The following is a 27,533-nucleotide window of genomic DNA, read 5'->3' on the forward strand; positions in this document are numbered from 1 at the left end:
GAAGGCGTTTGGTATGCTTTCCTTTATTGGTCAGAGTATTGAGTACAGGAGTTGGGAGGTCATGTTGTGGCTGTATTGGACATTGGTTAAGACACTGTTGGAATATTGCGTGCAATTCTGATCTCCTTCCTATCGGAAAGATGTTGTGAAACATGAAAGGGTTCAGAAAAAATTTACAAGGATGTTGCCAGGGTTGGAGGGTCTGAGCTACAGGGAGAGGCTGAACAGGCTGGGGCTGTTTTCTCTTGAGTGTCGGAGGCTGAGGGGTGACCTTATAGAGGTTTACAAAATTATGAGGGGCATGGATAAGATAAATAGACAAAGTCTTTTCCCTGGGGTCAGGGAGTCCAGAACTAGAGGGCATAAGTTTAGGGTGAGAGGGAAAAGATATAAAAGAGACTTAAGGGGCAACTTTTTCACGCAGAGGGTGGTACGTGTATGGAATGAGCTGTCAGAAGATGTGGTGAAGGCTGGTACAATTGCAACATTTAAGAGGCATTTGGATGAGTATATGAATAGGAAGAGTTTGGAGGGATATGGGCCAGGTGCTGGCAGGTGGGACTAGATTGGGTTGGGTTATCTGGTCGGCGTGGACGGGTTGGACCAAAGAGTTTGTTTCCATGCTGTACATCTCTATGACTCTATGACAGGGGACAGTGTCAAAATGTTGCACTATTAGTTAGGGAGTCAGCTCAGTCCGGCAGCAAGGAGGGACGGTATCTTGAAAGGGTCTGCAAATGAGGCTTTGTGGGTAGAGTTTAGAAATAAAAAGGGGGTAGTTACAGACCCAAAAATTTACTATACACCCCAAACAATAGAGAAGCAGAAATGTGAACAATTTACTGCAGAGTGTGAAACAATAATCAGGTAATTATATTAAGGGATTTCAACCACCCAAATATTAATTGGGATAGTCATAGCGTAATAGGTCTAGATGGGCAGATCTCTTGAAACATACTTTGAAGAGGTTTTGATTTCAACATATACAGAGGAGCCTCTATTATCCGAAGTACCCGGGCGGGGAGTATTTCGTTCGGTTAATTGAATTCTGGATAATCGAGTGCTGGATAACATTGTTTAGCCAGGCTTTGGGACCTTGTGATCTTGTTGGATAACCGATGCTGGATAATCGAGGTTCCTCTGTAAATGGTGCTACAAAGGTCAGTGCTGGACCAGATTCTGGGGAATGAAACCAGACAGGTGTTCAAGGTGATGCAGCTGGGGGAGCATTTTATGATAGTGACAGCAACGCCACACATTTTATGTTTGTTATAGAAAGCAGAAAGATGGTCAGCAAAAAAACTTTGAATTGCAGAAAGGCAGATTTTGTTAAAATAAAACAGGATCTGACCAAAGTAAACAGAGAACAACTACTTCAGAGTAAATCTACAGCAGAACTGAAGGGATCACATTCAAAATAAAACTGAATACAGGCCTTTTTGGGGTGTTAATGTAGGAGCAACAAGCCCAAAGAACTCTAAAAATATTCAGGATAAAAATATGGATATGAAGGAGGGGTTTTTAACTGGTGCAAGGAGAGCACATCAATGGAGCCCCAGTGGGAATATAGACAGTGCACAAAGGAACTTATGAAAACAATTAGGAAAACAAAGAGAGGGCATGAGATAACACTGGTGGGTAAGGTTAGGGAGGATCCCAAGATATTCTATAAGAATATTAAGGGGAAGAGAATAACCAGGAAACAATAAAGTCAATTAGGGACCAACAGGACAATGTGTGTGTGTGAAGCTGGTTGGTAGGGTGTTAAACGAGTACAGTCAGGTCTGTCTTAACTCAGGAAATGGAAGATTTAGGTACTTTGGGAAGAGTGATCGTGAGGTTCATGAGAAGATTGACATACAGAATATCAGAGGTTCCGACGGGTTTATAAGTGGACAAAACCCTTGTTCCAGCTGAGCCCTCTCACAGGCTGCTCTGACAGACAAGCAAGGAAATTACAAGGGCCCTGACCCAAGTTTATAATTCCTCACTGACCATGGAGGAGATACCAGAGGACAGCTGATGTCATTCCCTTTTCAAGAAGGGTGGTAGAAATAAATCAGGGAACTGCAGATCAATGAGTCTCACATCAGTGATCGTAGAATAGATCATAGAATCCCTACATGTGGGAGCAGGCTATTTGGCCCATCGAGTCCACACTGATCCTCTTAAGAGCCTTCCACCCAGACCCACTTCCCACCTAGCCTGCACAACCCTCGACACTACGGCACAGTCAATCCACCTAGCCTGCACAACCCTCGACACTACGGCACAGTCAATCCACCTAGCCTGCACAACCCTCAACACTACGGCACAATCAGTGGTGGGGAAACTACTGGAGAAAATTCTGAAGGAGAGAATTAATCCCTATTTAGAGAGGCAAGGTTTGATCAGGGGTGGCGATGCTTAACAAATTTGATTGAAATGTTTTGAGGAAGTGTTCAAATGAGGGTAGTGCAGTCGATGCGTAGTTTATATAGATTTCAGTAAAGCCTTTGACAAGATCCCACATGAGAGACTGTAAACAAGGTAAAAGTAAACATGGGATTCAGAGTGACTTGGCAAGGTGTATCAAAATTGGCTTTGTGTTAGGAGACAGAAGATGGTGATAGAAGTCTGTTTATGTGACTGGAGGCTGGTGTGCAGTACTAGAGGGATCAGTGCTGGGTTCCTTATCATTTGTGATTATATATAAACACTATAGAATAAAATTTGGGGGGTTGGGGGTTTGGGAGGGGGTGATAGGTGAGCTTGCAGATGACACGAAGACTGGCCAAGTGATTGACAATGAAGAAAGAGGTTAGGTTATTGGTCAGATGGGTAGGTCAGTGGCAGATGGAATTTAACTCTAAATGTGAGGTGATGCACTCTGGATGAAGGAACAAAACAAGGGAGTACTCAATGTAGGGCAAGGCAATAGGAAGCTCAGAGGAACAAAGGAATCTTAGGGTGATTATCCAAAGATCCTTGAAGGTGGCAAGGCAGGTTAATAGGGTACTTACCCTTACCAGACATGGCTTGGATTATAAGAGCAGGGAGGTTATGCTGGAGTTGGTTAGGACTTTGGTTAGACCACAGCTGTTCCCTTCAATTGAAGGTTCAAACACAAGGGGGCGTAATTTTAAAGTGAAAAGCAGGACATTTAGAGGGGATTTGAGGAATTTCTTTTTCACCCAGAGGTGGACGGGAATCTGGAATAAACTGTCAGGGAGGGTAGGTGAGGCAGGTAACTTCACATGCTTTAAAAATTTATAGCCTAAAGATTCTGTGTCTTAAGTTCTTATATTCCACAACCACCTGATGAAGGAGCAGCGCTCCGAAAACTAGTGCTTCCAAATAAACCTGTTGGACTATAACCTGGTGTGATGTGATTATTAACTAAATGCAAAGTGCTAGAGAAACTTAGCAGGTCTGGCAGCATACATGTAGAGAGAAAACAGCTAACGTTTTGAGTCTGGTGTGATGCTCTTTTCAAAACAAAGACATTAAAATAGATATGTAATTTCTCAGCCTTGGTGTGCAGGACATAATTTCAAAGCTGTGGATGATACAAAAGGTGTAAGAATTGGAAACTGAGATAGACAGTATGGAACTCCAAAACAATATCAATAAATTGGCATGGGTGAAGAGGTGTGGTTGGAAGAACACGAGTATAAAATAGAGCTACAATTCTAAAGGAGGTGCAGGAGCAGATGGCCTGTTGGTGCACAGGTCAATCAAAGTGACAGGACTGGTGGACAGAACAGTTAATAGAGCATATGGTATTCTCTGCTTTATTAATGGGGCATATAGTCTAAGATCAGAAAGGTTACGAAGAACTTGTGTATGACATCTGTGAGTCCTCAGCTTAAGCACTGTGTACAGTTTTGGGTGGTACACTATAGGAAGGATGGGAATGCACTGGACAGAGTACAGAAGGGTTGTCCAAAAGTGTTCTCAGGGATGAGAAATTTCAACTATGAGAATATATTAGAGAGGTTGGGACTGCTTTCCTTGGAGAGAATGCTAAGAATAAAATTGATTGAAGTTTTCAAAATTAAGCAGCCTGTATAATAGATAGGGAGAGACTGTGTTCCTGCACATAAAAGGACCAGGAATGAGGGAGCATAGATTTAAAGTAATTTGCAAATGTAGAAATGTGAGAAATCTTTATCAAACAAGTGGTTCAGGTCTGCGATATACTTGCCTAGAAATGTCGTGAAGGCAGGTCCATAGCAGGTATTCAAGAGGGTATGAGATACAGTCATAGAGTCATAGGGATGTACAGCATGGAAACAGACCCTTCGGTCCAATCCATCCATGCCGACCAGATATTCCAACCCGATCTAGTGCCACCTGCCAGCACACAGCCCATATCCCTCCAAACCCTTCCTATTCATATACCCATCCAAATGCCTCTTAAATGTTGCAATTGTACCAGCCTCCACCACATCCTCTGGCAGCTCATTCCATACACATACTACTCTCTGCGTGAAAACGTTGCCCCTTAAGTCTCTTTTATATCTTTCCGCTCTCACCCTAAACCTATGCCCTCTAGTTCTGGACTCCCCGACCCCAGGGAAAAGACTTTGTCTATTTATCCTATCCATGCCCCTCATAATTTTGTAAACCTCTATAAGGCCACCCCTCAGCCTCTGACACTCCAGGGAAAACAGCCCCAGCCTGTTCAGCCTCTCCCTGTAGCTCAGATCCTCCAACCCTGGCAACATCCTTGTAAATCTTTTCTGAACCCTTTCAAGTTTCACAACATCTTTCCGATTGGAAGGAGACCAGAATTGCATGTAATATTCCAACAGTGGCTTAACCAATGTCCTGTACAGCCACAACATGACCTCCCAACTCCTGTATTCAAGACTCTAACCAATAAAGGAAAGCATACCAAACGCCTTCTTCACTACCCTATCTACCTGCGACTCCACTTTCAAGGAGGTATGAACCTGCACTCCAAGGTCTCTTTATTCAGCAACACTCCCTAGGACCTTACCATTAAGTGTATAAGCCCTACTAAGATTTGCTTTCCTAAAATGCAGCACCTCGCATTTATCTGAATGCCTATCTGGTCCAGATCCTGTTGTAATCTGAGGTAACCCTCTTTGCTGTCCACTACACCTCCAATTTTGGTGTCATCTGTAAACTTACTAACTGTACCTCTTATGCTCGCATCCAAATCATTTATGCAAATGACAAAACATAGAGGGCCCAGCACCGATCCTTGTGGTACTCCACTGGTCACAGGCCTCAAGTCTGAAAAACAACCCTCCACCACCACCCTCTGTCTTCTACCTTTGAGCCAGTTTTGTATCCAAATGAGATACAGAACCTGAGTTCTCCCTGTATTCCATGAGATCTAACCTTGCTAATCAGTCTCCCATGGGGAACCTTGTCGAACGCCTTATTGAAGTCCAAATAGATCACATCTACTGCTCTGCCCTCATCAATCCTCTTTGTTACTTCTTCAAAAAACTCAATCAAGTTTGTGAGACATGATTTCCCACACACAAAGCCATGTTGACTATCCCGAATCAGTCCTTGCCTTTCCAAATACATGCACATCCTGTCCCTCAGGATTCCCTCCAACAACTTGCCCACCACCGAGGTCAGGCTCACCGGTCTATAGTTCCCTGGCTTGTCTTTATCGCCCTTCTTAAACAGTGGCACCACGTTTGCCAACCTCCAGTCTTCCGGCAACTCACCTGTGACTATCGATGATACAAATATCTCAGCAAGAGGCCCAGCAATCACTTCTCTAGCTTCATTGTTTCTATTTAACTAATGTGCAAGAGTACAGGAAAAAGACAAGGGATTGACACTCATTTGAAGAGCTAGTGCAGACATAATGGGCCAAATTGCCTTCTTCTTCAATAACAATCCTGCAAGGCTGCACTAATTGATTCCAGCCCTTTCCCAAAGACTGTCAGGCCAACTTGCCATATTGTTCCTGTTTACTTTTTCCCTCTTTCCATTTGTCAGTTTCCAATCTGCTGCGATTGTAGTAGAATTTGCACAATCCTAACTATTGCAGTCATTACCCCCATCACGGTCTCTCTTAGAACCCTAGGGGTGTAAGGCAATCAGGTCTTGGGGAATTTGTTGAATTTTAGTTTCATTTTCTGTTGACACAAACAACAAAAACACAATAACAAAGTAATTATCTATAAAATCTAAACTTTCACTAGCTCTTGTGAAAATGCATCAACCTCAGAAATTAACTCTTACCACCGAAGCACTTGGGTTGTTAAGTGTATCTGGCATCTCATTTCTTTTTAAACTTAATCTAGTATATATATTCTCTTGGCTGAGGGATCAACATTTTACTTTTCGGACCTTTTACATCCACCAAAGGGATCAACCTGAGCCTTGTTTTGGTGTTTCCATCTGATAGGCAGCACCTTGAACAAGGCAGCATGCCCTGAGGACTCCATGTAGAAACATACAACGTAAAACAGCACTAGGCCATTCGGCCTTTCAAGCTCAACCCACCATAGCTAACCAACCTACTCAGTACCATGTCTCTGCTATCGCCTCTTTGATCCCCTTAGCCCTAAGAATGATATTGAACTCCTTCTGGAAAACATTTAATATTTTGCCCTGTGCCGCACAGAATTCCATAAGATCACCACTCTCTGGGTGAAGAGATTTACACTTGTCTCAGCCCGCAATGGCCATTCCCCTAAACTGTGACCTCTGGTTCTGATACCCCTGAGTGTCAGCAACATTCACTCTCTCCAGTCCTGTTTGAATTTCATAGGTGTCCATGAGATCACCTCTCATTCTGCTAAACTACAGTAAATATACTGCTAAAAGGTCTAGTCTCTCTTCATACATCAGTCCTGCCATCCCAGGAATCAGTCTGGTAAACCTTTGTTGCATTCCCTCATCGTCAGAAGATCATTCCTCAGGTAAGGAGACCAAACTACCCACTATACTTCAGCTATGGTTTCACCATGACATTGTGCAGTGAAAACATCTCTGCTCTTGTACTCAAATCCTCTTGTTCTGAAGGCCAACATACTGTTTGTCTTCTGTGCTGCTTGCTGCACTGCATGCTTGCTTTCAACAAGGGATACACTGGGACACCCAGGTCACATTGCATCTGCCTCTTTGCCAATCCATTGCCATTCAGACAATAATCCATCTCCCAGTTTTTCTTACCAAAGTGGATAACCTCATATTAATCCATATTATACTGTATCTGCCAAGCATTTGTCCACTCACTCAACTTGTCCAGATTACACTGCAGCATCTTTGCACTCTTATCACAGTTCACACTCCTGTCCAGCTTTGTGATATCTGCAAACCCAGTGAAATTGGATTTGGTTCCCTATCTAAACCATTAATATAAAATTGAATAGCAGGGGGTCCAAGCACTCATCCCTGTGGTACCAACTGGCTGCCACTCAGAAACGAGGTAAAAACAATGACTGCAGATGCTGGAAGCCAGATTCTGGATCAGTGGTGCTGGAAGAGCACAGCAGTTCAGGCAGCATCCAAAGAGCAGCGAAATCGACGTTTTGGGCAAAAGCCCTTCATCAGGAATAAAGGCAGGGAGCCTGAAGCGTGGAGAGATAAGCTAGAGGAGGGTGGGGGTGGGGAGAAAGTAGCATAGAGTACAATGGGTGAGTGGGGGAGGGAAACAGACCAGTTTACATCAGCCTGGATTCAGTCTCAACTCTCAGCAGTGGGGCTTGAATTCCCAAACACCTGCTCGAATCACCATCAAATATGCAATTACACTCAGCAAGACAGAGGGATTCATGCAACCCAATACTCACCTGGAACACACTCAGCAGTGCCTGAGGAAAGTTATCAAATGTACTCCTTCGCACAACCATGTCATCAAAGTTATACTTTCCACCAAACAGTTGCATCCCCAGCAATGAGAAGATGATGATGAACAGGAAGAGGAGAAGGAGTAAGGATGCAATGGAACGGACTGAGTTCAGCAGGGAGGCAACCAGGTTACTCAGAGAAGTCCAATACCTGAGCAAGAACAAAGTGAGACAATGAGATGAGCAAAACAGGAGAGGTAGTCCCAACTAAATATTTACTCTATACACTGAGGGAACAGGAACTCATGCAGGTAAACCATGGAACCCTGTCTATTGACTGGCAGAAGGAACACAGCAAATTGCAGCAAGCTATTAAAATAAATGCAATGTTGGCCTTTGCTGCAAAGGGATTCAAATATAAATCACCATAATTGTGCAGTGTCAGTCTCCATATCTAAAGAAATATCAGCAATTATATAAAAATATACAATGTACAACACACCAACAATAAGAATGTAGAACAGATTGCCACAAGAGCTCTGCTTCCAGAAGCTGCTCTTTATAGGTTTTGTCAGCTTGTTGCCATTTGGTCCAGATGGACTGTTTAAAGTGGGTTTTGTATCCACGAGGAACTGATGAGTGAAGCAAGTAAATTACAGCAGCAGAAACATTGGAGGCTATAAAGCCCATTATCCCCACACAGACTCTCGACAAGAGAGCAGCTCAGCTAGTCCCACTCCTCTGCCTGTTCTGTATTGACCTATAGTTATTTCTTCTTCAGCTGCTTGTCCAATAGGTCTGTGTAGGATGAAGAAACATTATGGGGATCTCTGCCACACCCCATGTCCAATGGCAGGCCATTGGAAGCCAGCAGTGGCCTTGGAAACAAATCAGTCATAGAGTGACTTCCTATGCATCCAAACATGAAAGCAGCAGCGTTATTCTGGACATTCCAACCTGCAGTGTGACCAGTGACAGAGTGATATCACAAATTACAAGGTGAAGCAGTAACGACAAGTAATGAACCTGGACCATCTAAAACAAAACCATAAACGTCAATGTAGAATGGGAAAATGAATTTCTGTTTACCACTGTAATTGGTAAGAGCGTGTGCCTTATGTGTCACTCAAGTATATCAATAAGTAAAAAGGAATTTGGTTGTACAGTAAATTCAAAGATCATTTTCTCTGGACCCGTGAGGTTTAGATTCAGAAAATTGAGGAAGGTTGAAGGTCGTTTTGAAAGCCATTTTGTTTGAAGCCAGCAAAAAAAAACTCATATCTGCACTGAAACATCATTTTGTAATTGTCATCTTTTTCATAAAACATAAGACCTCATTCACAGATAGCATCATTATTAAAGAAGAAATTACTCTGGCCATCGACTCTTTAATTAAAAAGTTTAAGAACAAGGAAGAAATAACAAGAATTAATAAGAAATGAAATTAAATCAATCATAAGAAATGAAGTAGGGTCAGGTGGTGCAGAACCTGTGTGGGTAGGATTGAGGAACCCCTGCAAAGGTTAAAAAAAACATTAATGGAGTTATGTACAGGCCTCCAATCAGTAGTCAGGAACTGGGGCACAAGATACACCAGAAGACAGAAAAGGTGTGCAGGAAAGGCAAAGTTACAGTGATCATGGGGGATTTCCAGATACAGGGGGACTGGGAAAACCAGGTTGGTAGTGGATTACAAGAAATGGAATTTGTGGAATGTCTATGAGATGGCTTTTTGGAGCAGCTTGTGGTGGAGCCCACTAGGGAGCAGGTGGTACTGGATTTAGTGTTGTACAATGGGGTAGACTTGATAAGGGAGCTTAAGGTGAAGGAACCCTTAGGAAGCAGGGATCATAATATGATCGAATTTACTCTGCAATTTGAGAGGGAGAAGGTAGAATCAGGGCTAACGGTATTACAGCTGAATAAAAGCAACTACACAGGCACAAGGGAGGAGCTGGGTAGAATTGACTGGGAGAGCAGCCCAGCAGGAAAGACAGTGGAACAGCAATGGCAGGGGTTTCTGGGAGTAATTCAGGAGACACAGCAGAGCTTCATCCTGAGGGAAAAAGAAGCCTGGTACAGGGAGGGTGAGGCAGCCATGGCTGACTGGGGAAGTCAGGGATAGCACAAAAACAAAAGAGAAAGCACATAATGTGGCAAAGGGCAGTGGGAAACTAGGGGATTGAGAAACTTACAAAGACCAACAAAGGAGAGGCAAAAGAGAGGCAAAAGTGAACTTTGGGCCACTGGAAAATGATGCTGGAAGAAAGTAGTGGGGAACAAGGAAATGGCTGTGGAACTGAATAATTACTTCATGTCAGTCTTCACACTGGAAGACTCAAGTAATATTCCAAAAATTCAAGAGAGTGAGGGGGCTTGGCTGAGTATGGCGGCCATCATTAAGGAGAAGATGCTAGAAAATCTTAATGGCCTGAAGGCAGATAAATCACCTGGACCAGATGGACTGCACAACAGAGTTCGAAGGGAGATAGCTGAAGAGATAGCAGAGGCATTAGTGATGATCTTTCAGGAGTGATTAAAATCAGGGAAGGTGCGAGGGGACTGAAGGTTGGCTAATGTTGGAAGATAGACTGTAAGTAGAAGCCTGGAAACAATACATGCGTGAGTCTGATATCAGTGGTGGATAAATTGTTGGAGGTGATCCTGGAAGATAGGATTTACATGCATTTGGAGAAGCAAGGATTGATTAGGGATAGTCAGCATTGTTTTGTGTCTCATAAACGTTAATGAGTTTTTGGCACAGTGGTTAGCACTGCTGCCTCACAGCGCCAGAGACCCGGGTTCAATTCCCGCCTCAGGCGACTGACTGTGTGGAGTTTGCACGTTCTCCCCGTGTCTGCGTGGGTTTCCTCCGGGTGCTCCGGTTTCCTCCCATAGTCCAAAGATGTGCAGGTCAGGTGAATTGGCCATGCTAAATTGCCCGTAGTGTTAGGTAAGGGGTAAATGTAGGGGTATGGGTGGGTTACGCTTCGGCGTGTCGGTGTGGACTTGTTGGGCCGAAGGGCCTGTTTCCACACTGTAATGTAATCTAATCTAACCAAAAAGATTGATGACAGCATAGTAGCATTTGTTGTTTACTTGGATTTTAGTAAAGCCTCTGACTAATTAGTAAAGTTAAATCACATGGGATTCAGGCTGAGCTTGCCAAATTGAATATAAAGTGGCATTATGGTGGGTGACAGAGGGTGATGGTGGATGGTTGTTTTACAGACTGGAGTCCTGTGACCAGCAGTGTTCCACAGGGATCAGGACTGGATCTACTTTTGTCTGTCACTTAGAAAAATGATTTGGATGAGAATATAGGAGGCATGACTCCAAAATTGGTGGTATAGACATTGAAGAAAGTTATTTAAAATTACAAATGGATCTTGATCAATTGGGTCAATGGGTTGAGAAGTGGCAGATGGTGTTTAATTTGGATAAATGTGTGGTATTGCAAAGCTAAGAGGACCTTGGCATGATCTATAAAGCAAGGGAGAAATAGAGAGAGAAAGTGAGCTAGCATGGGAGATAGAGAGAGAGAGTATAATACAAACAAGGACAGGAGGTGTATAATTAATGGTAGGGCCCGGAGTAGTGTTGGAAAACAGAAAGGCCTAGGGGCTCAACTACATAATTCTTTGAAATTTGCATCACAGCTAGACAGAGTGGCTAAGAAGGCATTTAACATGCTTGCCTTCATTGCTCAGACTGTTCAGTATGGATTTTGGGACATCATTTTGAGGTTTTGCAGGACATTGGTGAGGGCTTTTTCTGGAGTGCCATGTGCAGTGCTGGTCACCCTACTATAGAAAGGATATTATTAGAGTTGGTTCAGAAAAGATTTATCAGGATGTAGCTACAAATGGAGATGTGAGTTATAAAAATAGACTGGAAAAGGTGGGACTTTTTTTGCTGGAGCACAGCAGCACCTAATTGGGATTTATAAAATCATGTGGGGCATAGATCGGTGAATGACAAGGGTATTCTCATAAAGATGAGGGACTTCGAAACTCGAGGGCATATTTATAAGGTGACAGGAGAAAATTTTAAAAACAATGTTAGGAGCAACTTTTTTACACGGAGAGTGGTTCATGTGTGGAATGAACTGCTTGAGGAAGTGGTAGGTGCAGGTAAAGTTACACTGCTTAAAAAACATGTGGATAAGTCCATGAGTAGGAAAGGTTTGGAGGGATATGGGCCAAATACAGACAAGTGGGACTAGTTTAATTTGAGAACATGGTCGACATGAACTAGTTGGACTAAAGGGTCTGTTTCCATGCTGTTAGACTCTATGGGTCATGCTCTTTAATAATGGCTAAAACGTTAGCCATGTTTGGTTTCATCTTTTGAATTGTCTCAGATTAACCATTTAATCATTTTTCCTGAAGCAATGGTGATGCAGTGAGCAATGTTACCATTTCACAGGAGCTCTTGTGGCACAGCGTTAGTGTCCGTACCCCTGGCACAGTATTAGTGTCTATACCCCTGGCACAGTGATAGTGTCCGTATCACTGGACCTGGAGGCCTAGGTTCAAGGCCCAACTCCTTCAGATGGGTGTAACAGCATCTCTGAACAAGGTGATTAGGAATTATCTGTTTTCAACTCATTGACACGAGAGAATGGAGTGCTATTCGTGGACTCAGCCTAACCCCACCCTCACAAACCATACCTAGACTCGGCCTAACCCCACCCTCACAAACCATACCTAGACTCAGCCTAACCCCACCCTCACAAATACCTGGTGATTTTGAAGATTCTCAGGAGTCGGATACACCGGAGGACAGAAATTCCAAGTGGAGACATCATCTCCACCTCCACAAGAATAGTCTCTAGGATCCCACCACATACGACAAAGCAGTCAAAGCGATTAAACAGTGAGACAAAGTAAGCCTGCAGGCCAAGGCTGTACATCTTCAGGATCATCTCCACTGTGAATAGAGCTAGCAGCACCTTGTTGGCATGGTCTATAAATCAAGGGAGAAATAGAGAGAGAGTGAGCACGGGGAATAGAGAGACACTGTAGTACAGACAGATAGAGAGAATGGTAGGAACAGGGAATGGGGTAGACAGTGATTGCTGGAAGAGAGTAGCAGTCATTGTACAGGGGGTTGCTATTCTTGTTCCTGATGCACACGGGTTCAGTTCTTACCCTGTACATCAGTCAGCCAGTCAGGCTGATGGTGATGCTCTGACGCTATCATCAAAGTGTTGACGAAAACCAGGAATATCACCAGCCAGTAGAAGAAGTCAGATTTGACCACTGCTCTGCACTTCCGCCTGAACAGCCGGTTCCACCTCTGACATCGCCAACTGTGGGAAAATTACATTAGGAGGTGAGTCCCGAGCCTAGTTTTATTCCCAGAATTAAACACACTCCAATCACCAACCATACCACTGTGGGCCAAGGGGCTGGGATCCACTGAGCTACGCAGGTCCCTACCCCATCCTTAGTGAAATCCTGCTGTGCATCTTGTAGACAGGATACACTATTGTTACTGTGTGTCGGTGGTGGAGGGAGTGGATGTTTGTGGATGTGATGCCAATTGAATGGGCTGCTTTGTCCTGGATGGTTAGACAAAAAAAAACTGCAGATGCTGGAATCCCAAGCAGACAAGCAGGAGGCTGGAAGAACACAGCAAGCCGGGCAGCATCAGGAGGTGGAGAAGTCGACATTTCACGTATAACCCTTCTTCAGGACTGGGGCTGGGTGTAGTGGGAGCGGCAGATAAAGGGGATGGCAAGGGCAGGGGTATGAAGTGGGGATGGGTGAAGACAGGTAGAGGTACAACCTGGTGGATCAAAGGGAGGAATGAATCTGGTTGGTTGCAGGGAGGGGCGGAAGGGCGGGAGAGAGGCTGGGAAGGGAGTTGGGGGATGGGAAGGGAGATTATTTGAAATTGGAGAACTCAATGTTGATTCCTCCGGGCTGTAGGCTGCCCAAGCGGAAGATGAGGTATTGTTCCTCCAATTTGCGGTGTGGGTCGTTGTGGCAATGGAGGAGGCCAAGGATGGTCATGTCAAAAAGGGAGTGGGTAGATGAATTAAAATGGGTGCTGACTGGGAGGTCCGCTCAGCACCTGTGGGCCTGGCTGAGATGCTGATGCTCATCTGGATGGTGACAAGCATCCTGGGTGTTGTTTGAGTTGCGCTTATCCAGGAAAGTGGGAGAGTATTCTCTCTCTGACTTGTGTCTTGTCGACAGTGAACAGGTCTTGGGGATTCAGGAGGTGCATTATTTAATGCAGGATTGTTAGTCTCTGACCTGTTCTCATAGCCATTGCATTTAAATGGCATATTGAGCTCAGTTTCTAGTCAATGGTAAGCACTAGGATGTTGAAAATGGGTGATTGGTTGTTGGTAACACCATGGAATGTTAAAGGGCAATGGTCAGGTTCTCTGTTGATGGAGATGGTCATTGCCTGGCACTTGTGTGATATGAGTGCTAGTTGCCACTTGTCAGCCCAAACCTGGGTATTGTTAAGGTCTAGCTGCATTTAGACATGGGATTGCTTAATGTGTCAGAATCGCGAATGGTGCTGAACATTGTACAGTCATCAGTGAACATCCCCACTTCTGACCCTATGATGGAGGGAAAGTCATTGATGAAGCAACTGAAGATGGTTGGGCCTGGGACACTAGACTGAGGAACTCCTGCAGAGGTGTCCTGCTGCCAGAGATGGAAATAGCAGCTCTAAGAAAGATTGGGTAGGCTAAGACTGTTTTCCTTAGAACAGAAGAATTAATTGCTTAATTGATTACACTTTGACTACGGTAAAGTGGACAGGGAAGTCCTGTCGCTTCTTGTGGAATGGTGAAATAACTGGGGCACAGATTGATGGTCATTGCGGGAATGATTGAAGGAGATATAAGGAAGAGCGTACTCACCCATAGGGTGGTGAGTGTCTGGAATTTGTTGCCCATTCTGGTGATTAAGGTAGATACCCTCAATTTATTTGCAAGGAACGTGGATCTACCCCTGAAACGCAGAAACCTGCAAGGCTATGGAATGTGGAATTAGAATAGGCGGCTAGTTTTTTGTTTCAGGCACTGCTGATAGCATAGCCTCTTTCTGAACTATAACTTTTCGATGGTTCTATGGACTGTGATGATTGATCTTCAGTAACCTCAAACATCTTTCTTTGTGCCAGTGTGACTCCAGCCTGTGGAAGATTTCTCCCAATTTCTACTGAATCCAGTTTTGTGAGGTTTCCTTGTTGTCACATACTGTCAAATGTGGCCTTAATTGTCAAGGACAATCAATCTTACCTCACCTCTAGAATTCAACTCTTTTAAGAACATAGAACATAGAACAGTACAGCACAGTACAGGCACTTCGGCCATTGATGTTGCGCTGACCTTTTATCCTACTCTAAGATCAAACTAACCTACAAACCCTTCATTGTACTATCTTTCATATGCCTATCCAAGAGTCGCTTAATGTCCCTAATGTATCTGACTCTACTACCATCACTGGCAGTGCATTCCACACACCCACCACTCTCTATGTAAAGAACCTATCTCTGACACCTCGCCTTAACCTTCCTTCAATCACCTTAAAATTATGCTCCCTCATGATAGTCATTTCCACCCTGGGGAAAAGTCTTTGTTTATCCATTCTATCCATGCCTCTCATCATCATGTACACCTCTCTCAAACTCCTTCGCTCTAATGAGAAAAGCCCTAGCTCCCTTAAGCTTTCTTCATTAAACATTCCCTTCAGTCCAGATAGCATCTTAGTATATCTCCTCTGCTCCCTCTCTAAAGCTTCCATATCCTTCCTATAATGAGGCAATCAGAACTGAATACAATATTCCAAGTGTGGTCTGACCAGGGCGCTATAGAGCTGCAGCATAACCTCGCGGCTCTTAAACTCAATCCCTCTGCTAATGAAAGCCAGCACACCATACACCTTATCAACTCTTTCAGATTGGGTGGCAACTTTGAGAGATCAGTGAACATTGACTTTAAGATCCCTTGGTTCCTCCACACTGCCAAGAAACCTGCCTTTAACCCTGTAATCTGTATTCAAATTATGATTTGACAACCACTTGATGAAGGAACAGCGTTCCGAAAGCTAGTGCTTCCACTTAAACCTATTGGACTATAACCTGATGTTGCGTGATTTTCAACTTTTTATTCAAATTTGACCTTCCAAAATGAATCACTTCCCACTTTTCCAGGTTGAACTCCACCTGCCACTTCTCAGCCCAGCTCTGTATCCTGTCAAAAGTCCCGATGCAATCTACAATAATCCGCTACACTATCCACAACTCCACCAATGTTCATGTCATCGGCAAACTTTCTAACACACCCTTCCACTTTCTCATCCAAGTCATTTATAAAAATCACAAACAGCGGAGGTCCCAGAGCCGATCCCTGCGGAACACCACTGGTCACCGAGCTCCAGTTTGAATACCTTCCATCTACCATCACTTTGTGTTTTCTATGGGCCAGTCAATTCTGTATCCAGACAGCCAGACTTCCCTGTATCCCATACCTCCTTACTTTCTGATTGAGCCCACTATGGGGAATCTTATCAAACGGCTTGCTAAAATCCATGTCCAGGGACACAATCCTTTCTCCGAAATCCCAAAATCCGAAAAGCTCCAAAATCCAAAGTTCTTTCATGAAGTTTTTTCCTCCATAACAAGACTGTGTGGCGTGTGATTAGTTAACCCCAACTTCACACCCACTCGATCCACGTCACTCAGACGTGACATGGCGGTATAGCCCATCAATCCTGTCTCAGGGCTCATAGTACTCACAGGTGCAGCTGCTGTTTGGTAAGATTCATTTAATTTCACCGTTAAACTGTCACTTATTCCGAAATCCAAAAAATTTCGAATTCCGAAAACCAGCTGGCCTCAAGGTTTCGGATAAAGGATTGTGCACCTGTACACCACGTTCGCTGCTCGACCTTCATCAATGTGTTTTGTCACATCCTCAAAGAATTCAGTAAGGCTTGAGAGGCATCCTCACAAAGCCATGCTAACTGTCTCTAATGAAACTATGGTTTTCCAAGTAATCATAAATCCTCTATCTCAGAATCCTCTCTAACACTTTGCCCACCACTAACGTAAGACTGACTGGTCTATAATTCCCAGGATTATCCCTATTCCCTTTCTTGAACGAGGGAATAACATTTGCCACCCTCCAATCATCTCATACTACTCCTGTGGACAGTGAGGACGCAAAGATCATTGCCAAAGGCTCAGCAATCTCTTCCCTCGCTTCCTGTAGTAGCGTAGGGTATATCCCCTCTGTCCCAGGGGATTTATCTATCCTTATGTTTTTCAAAACTTTCAGCACATCCTCCTTCTTAACATCAACCTGTTTGAGCACACACGCTGTCCTCGGAAATGTCAAGGTCCCTCTCAGTCGTGAAAACTGAAGCAAAGTATTCATTAAGGACCTCCCCTACCTCCTCCGACTCCAGGCACAAATTCCCTCCACTATGCCTGATCGGCCCTACCCTCACTCTGGCCATTTTCTTATTCCTCACAGAAGTGTAAAATGCCTTGGGGTTTACCTTAATTATCCCCACTAAAAAATTTTCATGCCCCTTTCAAGCTGTCCTAAGTCCATTCTTCAGTTCCTTCCTGACAACCTTGTAACCCTCTAAAGCTCTGTCTGATCCTTGCCTCCTCAACCTTGAGTAAGCTTCCTTCTTCCTCTTGACTAGATGTTCCACATCCCTTGTCACCCAAGGTTCCTTCACTTTCTCTTGCCTCAGTGGGACAAACCTGTCCAATACTATCAGCAAGTGCTTCTTAAACACTTGGGCGGCACGGTGGCACAGTGGTTAGCACTGCTGCCTCGCAGCGCCAGAGATCCGGGTTCAATTCCCGCCTCAGGCGACTGACTGTGTGGAGTTTGCACGTTCTCCCCGTGTCTGCGTGGGTTTCCTTCGGGTGCTCCGGTTTCCTCCCACAGTCCAAAGATGTGCAGGTCAGGTGAATTGGCCATGCTAAATTGCCCGTAGTGTTGGGTAAGGGGTAAATGTCGGGGTATGGGTGGGTTACGCTTCGGCGGGTCGGTGTGGACTTGTTGGGCCGAAGGGCCTGTTTCCACACTGTAAAGTAATCTAATCTAATCTAAACCTCCACATTTCTGACTGCAGTTCTTTGAGAACATTTATTCCCAATTTAGTTGCCCCAGTTCCTGCCTAATAGCATTGTAATTCCCCCTCCTCCATTAAGTACTTTCCCATGCTATCTGCTCCTATCCCTCTCCATGAGTATACTAAAGGTCAGGGAGGTGTGATCACTATCATCGAAATGCTTTACCACTGAGAGATCTGACACCTGACCTAGTACATTGCCAAGCACCAAATCCAATATGACCTCCTCTCTAGTCGGCTTATCTACATATTGAGTCAGGAATCCTTCCTGGACACACCTGACAAAACCTGCTCCATCCAAACTATTTGAACTAAGGAGGTTCCAATCAATATTTGGGAAGTTAACGTCACCCATGACAACAACACTGTTACTTCTACACATTTCCCAATCTGTTCCTTCACGTCTCTGTTGCTATTGAGAGGTCTGTAGAAAGCTCTCAATAAAGTGACTGCTCCTTTCCTGTTTCTGACTTCCACCCATACTGACTCAGTGGACACACCATCCTCGACGATCTCCCTTTTTGCAGCTGTGATACTATCCCTGATTAGCAATGCCATTCCCCCACCTCTTCTACCTCCCCCCCCCCCCCCCATTCCTTTTGAAATAGCTAAATACCTGGAATATTCAACAATAATTCCTGCCCCTGTGATATCCAAGTCTCTGTAATGGCCACAACATCATAGTTCCAAGTACTGATCGCTGCTCTGAGTTTGTCACCCTTATTCCCTGGTAGCTCTTGCATTAAAATAGACACACTTCAGCCCATCACACTGACTGCACCTTTGCCGTATCAAGTGCCTATCTCTCCTCACAGACTTTCTGCGCGCTGTGTCTGGTTGTTCACCATCTGCTCCATCCTCTGATCCATATCTCAGGTTCTCATCCTTCTGCCGATCCAGTTTAAATCCTCCCGAAGCGCTCTAGCAAACCTCCCGCACAGGATATTGGTGCTCCTCCAGTTCAGGTCCAACCCGTCTTTCTTGTACAGGTCCCACCTTCCCTAGAAGGTATACCAATGAGCCATATATCTGAAGCCCTCCCTCCTACACCAGCCCTGCAGCCAAGCGTTCAGCTGTACTCGCTCTCTGTTCCTAGTCTCACTAGCATGTGACACCAGTAGCAATCCTGGGATTACTACTCTGCTCATCCTGTCTTTTAGCTTCCAACCTAACTCCTGATATTGTCTTTTCAGATCCTCCTCCCTTTCTCTGGCTATGTCATTAGTACTGATGTGTATCATGACTTCAGGCTGATCTCCCTCCCCTTAAGAATCCTGTCGACTCAATCTGAGACATCCCTGGACCTGGCACTCGGGAGGCAACATACCATCCAGGAGTCTCGCTTGCAACCACAGAATTTCCTGTCTATTCCTCTAACCATTGAATTTCCTATCAGTATTGTTCTTCTGTTCTCCCCCTTCCCTTCTGAGCCCCAGAGCCAGGCTCACTGTCAGAAACCTGGCCGCTGTGGCTTTCCACTAGTAGGTAGCTCCGCCCAGTGGGGGAACGGCCACAGGGGATCCCTGCATAGTCTGTCTATTCCCTTTCCCTCTCCTGACAGTCATCCAGCTACCTTTATCCTGTAACTTAGGCGAGACTACCTCGCTATAACTCCTCTCTATCACCCCCTCTGCCTCCTGAATGATCTGAAGTTCATCCGGTTCCAGCTCCAGTTCCCTAACACAGTCTGGGAGGAGCTGGAGTTGGGTGCAGTTCTCACAGGTGAAGTCAGCAGGAGCACTAGTGTTGACCCTCACCTCCCACATCCTGCAAGAGGAACATGGCTATATTTGAACCAAGGTAGCAATGCCTTGGAACTGAGTGGTCCTGGAGGAACCCAAACTGTTGACCTGGCCCCCCGAGCAGTCCATCACTGCCTTAGCGCTGACCTGAAGTGACAGTTTGACAGATCTAAGAGGCTGCTTGCTGAGCCATGGCCTTTATGTACTCTGCAGTTCAAGTTCATAATTTGCTGCAGTGGGATCTGAATTCAGGGCATTCAAGTTCCAAGTCCAATACTATGAACTCCACACCTCTATACACAATAAACTCATCACATCATCACAGAAACCCTCACCCCACCTCAACAGCCCCATCGCTCCCTCACCCACACCAACTCCAATCATTTCTCTTCCCCCACTCCACGGCCAATAGGACTGATTATAACTGAACTCTCACACAGGAATAGGCTGGGGCCGGTAACTTACTTGACACGTGACAGCAGACTCATTCCCTCCAACTCGAGCAGTTCCTGAGAAGCCATGGAGCCACCTTCATCTGAGGTTAGCATTCCTGTAGAAGCAGAGAGGTACTCACTGTATTCACCCGTTACAAAATGCCAGCCATGGCCCCACAGGGCAACACAAAACATCCCAAAGGCAGGTTTGCTTCAACAGCAAATGAGCGTTACCAATCTCAGGCTATCACTGAGCACTTCACACTTCACAAACAGTGAAGACATTTTGAAAGTGCGCTTACTGTTGAAATGTAGGAAACATGGAAGCTAATTTGGGCACAGCAAAATCCCAAACACAATAAAATATTAAAGACCAGATAAGCTATTTTGATCACGTTGATTCAGGGATAAATATTTGTCAGAATGCTGGTGAGCACTTTTCTGCTTTCTTTTGAGTACTGTGATAGAATTTCTTAATTGCAGCTAAGAGGGCAGGTGGAGCCTAACAAAAGATCACAATTCCAACCATGCAACACTCCTTCAGTGCTGCACTGGATTCATGTTCACGTCTCTGGAGTGGGATTTCAATCGAAGACCCTCTGATTCAAAGGGGAGACTGATATTTGAAGAGGAGAGATGTGACAAATGTTGTATTTCTGGATCTCACAATAGAGGTCAGTTCTGAGAAGGTTTCCTTTTAATATCAAAAAGTTCAGTAAGCTAGATGCATGAGTTCAAAAAAAGGACGTGAATACAATGGAGTGCCTTGAAGGACCCCTGTAGTGTTAATGAATCTAATGTTTCTACTGTTGGGTTTATGGCAGAGTTAACACATTGAGGTTGACTTCAAAATAAAAAGTTAATTGAGAGTTGAGTTCAGAAGATAAAATAGTTTCTCCATTTCTCATAGAAGACAAGCCAGTAATTCAGGGGAAACACACACCTCAGCAAAAAGGGTTTCTAAACATAGAGTCATAGAGATGTACAGAATGGAAGCAGACCCATCGGTCCAACCCGTCCATGCCGACCAGATATCCCAACCTAATCTGGTCCCACCTGCCAGCACCTGGCCCATATCCCTTCCTATTCATATACCCATCCAAATGCCTCTTAAATGTTGCAATTGTACCAGCCTCCACCACTTCCTCTGGCTGCTCATTCCATACACGTACCACCCTCTGAGTGAAGAAGTTGCCCCTGAGGTCTCTTTTATATCTTTCCCCTATGTCCTCTAGTTTTGGACTCCCCCACCCCAGGGAAAAGACATTGTCTATTTAAACGATCCATGCCCCTCATGATTTTGTAAACCTCTATAAGGTCGCCCCTCAGCCTCCGACATTCCAGGGAAAACCGCCCTAGTTTATTTAACCTCTCCCTACAGCTCAAATCCTCCAACTCTGGCAAAATCCTTGTAAATCTTTTCTGAACCCTTTCAATTATCACAACAGGAGACCAGAATTGCACGCAATATTCCAAAAGTGGCCTAACCAATGTCTTGTACAGCTGCAACATGACCTCCCAACTCCTGTACTCAATACGCTGACCAATAAAGGAAAGCATACCAAGCACCTTCTTCACTATCGTATCTACCTGCGACTCCACTTTCAAGAAGCTATGAACCTGCACTCCAAGGTCTCTTTGTTCAGCAACACTCCCTAGGACCTTACCATTAAGTGTATAAGTCCTGCTAAGATTTGCTTTCCCAAAATGCAACACCTCACATTTATCTGAATTAAACTCCATCTTCCACTTCTCAGCCCATTGGCCCATCTGATCCAGATCCTGTCATAATCTGAGGTAATCCTCTTCGCTGTCAATTACACCTCTAATTTTGGTGTCATCTGCAAACTTACTAACTGTACCTCTTATGCTCACATCCAAAATGCCTTACAGAAGTCCATATAGATCACGTCTACTGCTCTGCCCTCATCAATCCTCTTTGTTACTTCTTCAGAAAACTCAATCAAGTTTGTGAGACATGATTTCCCACACACAAAGCCATGTTGACTATCCCGAATCAGTCCTTGCCTTTCCAAATACATGTACATCCTGTCCCTCAGGATTCCCTCCAACAACTTGTCCAAGTTCTTTGGTCTATCGTTCCCTGGCTTGTCTTTACCACCTTTCGTAAACAGTGACACCACGTTTGCCAACCTCCAGTCTTCCGGCACCTCACCTGTGACTATCGATGATACAAAGATCTCAGTAAGAGGCCCAGCAATCACTTCTCTAGCTTCCCACAGAATTCTAGGGTACACCTGATCAGGTCCTGGGGATTTATCTGTTTTTATGCATTTCAAGACATCCAGCACTTCCTCCTCTGTAATATAGACACTTTTCAAGATGTCACCATTTATCTCCCTGCAATCCATATCTTCCATATCCTTTTCCACAGTAAATACTGACGCAAAATACTCGTTTAGTATATCCCCCATTTTCTGTGGCTCCATACAAAGGCCGCATTGCTGATCTTTGAGGGGCCCTATTCTCTCCCTAGTTACCCTTTTGTCCTTGTATTTGTAAAAACCCTTTGGATTCTCAACTCTATTTGCCAAAGCTATCTCATATCCCCTTTTTGCCCTCCTGATTTCCCTCTTAAATATACTTCTACTGCCTTTATACTCTTCTCAGAATTCATTCGATCTATCCTGTCTATACTTGACATGTGCTTCCTACTTTTTCTTAATCAAACACTCAATTTCCTTAGTCATCCAGCATTCCCTATACCTACCAGCCTTCCCTTTCACCCTAACAGGAATATACTTTCTCTGGATTCTCGGTATCTCATTTCTAAAGGCTTCTCATTTTCCAGCCGTCCCTTTACCTGCAAACATCTGCCCCCAATCAGCTTGTGAAAGTTCTTGCTTAATACTGTCAAAATTGGCCTTTCTCCAGTTTAGAACCTCAACTGTTAGATCTGGTCTATCTTTTTCCATCACTATTTTAAATCTAATAGAATTATGGTCGCTGGCCCCAGAGTACTCCCCTACTGACACCTAATCTATGGAGCTTTCAAGCCAGTAAAGTTTGGACAGAAATATTCAAGTTTTAGAACTGAGAAGATTTCGGCCATCAGAATTCTGAGAGATTCGTGCCAACAGACTCAGAAGCGGAAAACAAAATACTTTCAACAGACCAAGTGAAAGAAATTGACTCGTGTGAATTAAATAAAGATTTACAAAGCTGAGACAGCAATGATATTTCTCTGGAATTGAATCGCTGTAACAGATGGTATTGGGAAACTGCTTTTATACATGTGTGAAGATCTTTCTAACTGCCTTCTACATATCTTTTCGCATAGTAAACTTATGTTCTGTTGTTAAAGAACATCTGCAGTCTCATGTGAATATGTTGCGACTAAGCACCACAACTGCAAATCTAAATATATGACCTATCAAGCCAGGTTTCAGTCTGGGCTTGTTCAGTGTGACCATCAGCCGAGCTTAAAGACAGTGGGAGAAATGATAAAGAATTGACCATTTTGTTTGCTGTAACTAAACAATCTCTTACAGAGTCATAGAGATGTACCGAACAGAAACAAACCCTTCGGTCCAACTGGTCCATTTATCTCGTCACATTTGCCAGCATATGGCCTACAACCCACTGAACCCTTTCTATTCATGTACCCAGCAGATGCCTTTTAAATGTAATTGCACCAGCCTCCACCACTTCCTCTGGCAGCTCGTTTCTTACATGGGACCAACCTCTGCGTGAAAACATTGCCCCTTTTATATTTTTCCCTCCCACCCTAAACCTATGCTCTCTAGTTTTGGACTCCCCTACCCTGGGGAAAAGATCTTAACTATTCACCTTGTCCATACGCCTCATGATTTTATAAACTTCTGTAAGGTCACCTCTCAGCCTCTGATGCTCCAGGGAAAACAACCTCAGCCGACTCAACTTCTCCCTGTAGCTCAAATCCTCCAACCCTGGCAACATCCTTGTAAAGCTTTTGTGAACTCTTTCAAATTTAATACCATCTTTCCTATAGCTGGGAGACCAGAACTGAACACGGTATTCCAACAGTGGCCTAACCGATGTCCTGTGCTGCTGCAACATGACCTTCCAACTTCAATACTCAATGTACTGACCAATAAACGCCTTCTTCACCTCCCTCATCTAACTGTGACTTCACCTTTAAGGAACAATGAACCTCCACCCCAAGGTCTTTTTGTTTGGCAACACTCCCCAGGACTTTACCATTCATGTGACGTCCTGGTCTGCTTTGCCTTTCCAAAATGCTACACCTAATACTTATCGAAACTAAACTCCACCTGCCATTTCTCAGGCCATTGGCCCATGAAGGGCTTATGCCCGAAACGTTGATTCTCCTGTTCCCTGGATGTTGCCTGACCTGCTGTGCTTTTCCAGCAACACATTTTCACCATCTGATCAAGGTTCTGTTGTCCTCTGAGGTAACCACTATATGACCAATTTTGGTGTCATCTGTAAACTTACTAACCATTCCTCCTATATTCACACCCAAATCTTTTATACAAATGATGAAAAGCAGTGGACCCAGCACCGATCCTTGCTGGTGTGCAATGGAAACTATAGGGCAAGTTGCATCTATAGACACAATAAGCGTGTAAAAAGTTGGCCAAATTGAAAAGTAGGGGGATAAATCATAGATATGGGGTACCAAATTCTTCAACACAAGTTCCAGGATTGGATTGCAAATGTATGAGGTGACTGTCTATGGTCCCAAGGAATCAATCAACAATTTTTTTCTGTTTTAATCTTTCATTGGCTGTGGGCATCGCAGACAAGGCAAACACTTTTCACCCATCCCTAACTGCCCTTGATAGGCCATTGAAGAGGACACCATGCGGCTGTGTGTCTGAAGTAATACGCAGGCTAGATCAGGCGTGGACAGCAGATTTCATCCCTTAGAGGATATTAGTGAACAGACAAACTTTTACAAAAATAAACAGCCGTCTATAGTCACTACCACTGAGACTAGCTTTCAATCCCAGATTTATTAATGGAATTTTAATTCAATAGACGTGGTATTTGAACTCATGTCCCCAGAGCATTGGCCTGAATTTTGTATTTCTAATCCAGTGGCATTACCATGCATCATCATCTTCCCCTAAGGCACCTTACCATCTCCATGGTTGATGTGATCCAGGTCAATATCCTCAGCGTGTGTGATCCAGTCAAGGTAACCTTTCAGATCCTCATCCAGCTGCTGCTTCTCTCTGAACTTCTGGAAATCTCCCCGTGATTTGGCCTTCTCTCTCTCCCTGGAAAACTCCCTGGATGACAGATAGAAAGTCTCAGGTTTTACCTCCAGAGGGACACATGATCTTCTTGCAAAATGCCCAACTTAGGGCATCACTCACATTCACCTCCTCCCACCCAGTATCCTGCAAGACCTCCATCCTGTTTCCCCAATTCCTCCAGCTCCGCTGCAACTGCTTGGACGAGGAGACATTCCACTCCCAAGCAGCCCAGATGTCTACCTATTTTGAACAATGTACTTCTCCCCCCACCTCCTTGTCCTCACGTATCACTCCTCCAGTCTCTGCATCCAACCTATCACCTTTAAACACTTTGGCAAACTCCAATTAGACCTCACCACCAAGAACATCTTCCCCTCCCCACCCCTCTCTGCCTTCCACAAAGACTGTTCCCTTTGCCAATCCTTGGATCAGACCACTCTCCCCACCAAACCACAATCCCCCCCAAACTCCCAAGTACCTCCCCTGCAAATGTAAAAGATGTAAAACCTGCTGATGCACCACCCACTCACCTCTATCCAGGACCCCAAACAGTCCTTCCAGGTGAGACAGAGGTTTCCTGTATCTGGTGCTCCTGATGTGGTCTTCTCTACATCAGGCAGACTAGATGTAAACTCGGGGCACGTTTCTAAGAGCATCACAGGTGGGCCCACAGTGGCTGACATGACCTCCCAGTCACCACCCATTTTAATTCCCCTTCCCATTCCCTTCCCAATATGACCATCCTGGGCCTCCTCCATTGCCACAGAGAATCAGACCACAATTTGCTTGCTGAGCTGAAAGGTTCGTTTTCAGACGTTTGATCACCATACTAGGTAACATCATCAGTGAGCCTCCAGATGAAGCACTCTTGGCATGGCCCACCTTCTATTTATGTGTTTAGGTTTCCTTGGGTTGGTGATGTCATTTCCTGTGGTGATGTCTGTGGAATCAGACAGCAAATTGGAGGAACAACACCTCATCTTCCGCCTGGGCAGCACTCAGTCTGGAAGACTTAACATTGAGTTCCCCAATTTCAAATACCCTCACTTCCCATCCCCCACTCCCTTCCCAGCCCCACTGCCTCCCTTCCATTCCTCTAACTGACCCTTCCTTCCAGCTACCAACTGGATTCATTCCTCCCATCGACCAACCAGGTTGTACCCTCTACCTGTGTTCACCTATGCCTACCTCATCATCCCGCCCCTCTCCCCACCCAAATCCCTTCCCTTACACCCACCCCCAGTCCTGAAGAAGGGTTACACCCAAAACATCGATTTCTCCACCTCCTGTTGCTGCCTGGCTTGCTGTGTTCTTCCAAATTCCTACTTGTCTACCTTGGATTCCAGTACCTGCAGTTGTTTTGTCTCCTCAGATACCAAGAGTAGTTCATGTTCAAATGCAGGAAGCCCTGGACAATATCAGGCTTAAGCTGACAAGTGGCAAGTAACATTCACATCACACAATGCTAGGCAATGACCATCTCCAATAAGAGATAATCTAATCACCACCCCTTGATGGAGTTACCATCACTGAATCCCCACTATCAACATCCTTGGGGTTACTATTGTCCAGAAACTCAATTGGAGAGCGGCGCGAGCTGGGCGGAAGTGAGGTTGGAGCGCAGAGCTGGTCGGGAAGGGAAGTGATATATAAAGAACTTACCTCGACGCCAACGGTCTTTTCTCGGCAGAGAGCGGCGCGAGCTGGGCGGAAGTGAGGTTGGAGCGCAGAGCTGGTCCGGAAGGTAAGTGATTGATATTTGAGTGGGTGTGTTCTAGACCCCAGGCCCTACATAGGGCCTCTCTCCCATCCTCCTCCTCTAACCTAACTTTAAAGTTCACAGGTAAGCTACTCAGTGTTCTTGCTTTGGAGACGAGGTGTAGAGTAATGGCAACGCAGGCAGTGGAATGTTCCTCCTGCAGGATGTTCGAGGTAGGGGTGACGACCAATACTCCTGCCGACTTCATCTGCAGGAAATGCAGTCAGCTCCTGCTCCTCACAGAACGAGTTAGGGAACTGGAGCTGGAGTTGGATGAACTGAGGATTATTCGAGAGGCTGAGAGGATGATAGATAGAAGCTGCAGGGACATAGTTACGCCAGAGAACAGAGGTAGCTGGGTAACAGTTAGAGGTGGGAAGGGGAGGAAGCAGGCAGTGCAGGGATCCCCTGTAGTCATTCCCCTAAACAATAAGTATACCGCTTTGGATACTGTTGGGGGGGACTGCCTAGCAGGAGTAA

At 44.8% G+C, this 27,533-nt stretch overlaps 1 protein-coding gene across 1 annotated transcript in view; it reads right to left on the bottom strand.

Moving 5' to 3' along the window:
- The window catches only part of LOC122562953 (voltage-dependent L-type calcium channel subunit alpha-1S-like), a 172,513-nt gene that overhangs the window by 127,239 nt on the left and 17,741 nt on the right, over positions 1–27,533 (bottom strand). The window contains exons 3-7 of the mRNA XM_043716256.1: positions 25,176–25,327; positions 20,101–20,185; positions 12,923–13,083; positions 12,512–12,737; positions 7,773–7,980 (exon numbers count right to left, since the gene is read on the bottom strand). Coding sequence (XP_043572191.1) covers positions 7,773–7,980; positions 12,512–12,737; positions 12,923–13,083; positions 20,101–20,185; positions 25,176–25,327 — 832 coding nt within the window. The remainder of the gene's footprint in view (positions 1–7,772; positions 7,981–12,511; positions 12,738–12,922; positions 13,084–20,100; positions 20,186–25,175; positions 25,328–27,533) is intronic.

This window comes from Chiloscyllium plagiosum, chromosome 26, assembly GCF_004010195.1.
Source record: "Chiloscyllium plagiosum isolate BGI_BamShark_2017 chromosome 26, ASM401019v2, whole genome shotgun sequence".
Taxonomy (NCBI): Eukaryota; Metazoa; Chordata; class Chondrichthyes; order Orectolobiformes; family Hemiscylliidae; genus Chiloscyllium; species Chiloscyllium plagiosum.